At 59.5% G+C, this 561-nt stretch overlaps 1 protein-coding gene across 1 annotated transcript in view; it reads right to left on the bottom strand.

Moving 5' to 3' along the window:
- Window positions 1–561, bottom strand: part of LOC104542979 (talin-1-like) — a gene marked incomplete at its 3' end in the record, with an annotated part of 8077 nt that overhangs the window by 613 nt on the left and 6903 nt on the right. Inside the window, 1 exon segment of the mRNA XM_010187458.1 lies at window positions 19–144. Coding sequence (XP_010185760.1) covers window positions 19–144 — 126 coding nt within the window.

Genomic DNA, 561 nt, shown 5'->3' on the forward strand with positions numbered 1-561 from the left:
AGCAGCCTCGCTCCTCACCTGTGCAATCCCCCCGACCATCTTCTCCTTCACCACCACTGTTTCATCGTGGTCCTGGAAGGCAGCTGCCTTCTGCGCCGCCTTCACCAGATTGTCAGATGCTCTCTTCACCGCATTGCCGGCGGCCTGCAGGGGGAAGCAATAGCGTAAGTCACAGCCCCAGGGTATGACGGCTGCCTTGAGGGGGGTGAAAGAACCCCTGTCCAGGGCAGGCCAGCAGGCAGGACAGGCAGCCAGGCGCGCTGTGAGCTGCAGGCAGGGATTCCTTTACATGGCTCGCTGCCTTGCCACCCGCTCATGACCATTTCAGGCGCTGCTGCTCCCCGCCAGGCTCTGGCTCCTGTCTGAGCAGCCGGGCAGGGACTGGGGGAAAGCCCTGCTGACCCTCCCCAGTCCTTGGTCTCCAACACTGGCACCTGACATCAACCTCAAAACATAAAGACATCAACCTTTTGTGTGCCATGTCCCCTGAGGATTAAGGGTGTTACTCAACATGCCCCCCAAACATTAACCTCTCCAATGCCAGTGATGCAGTGGAAGCCT

This window comes from Mesitornis unicolor, unplaced genomic scaffold, assembly GCF_000695765.1.
Source record: "Mesitornis unicolor isolate BGI_N332 unplaced genomic scaffold, ASM69576v1 scaffold28946, whole genome shotgun sequence".
Lineage (NCBI taxonomy): Eukaryota > Metazoa > Chordata > Aves > Mesitornithiformes > Mesitornithidae > Mesitornis > Mesitornis unicolor.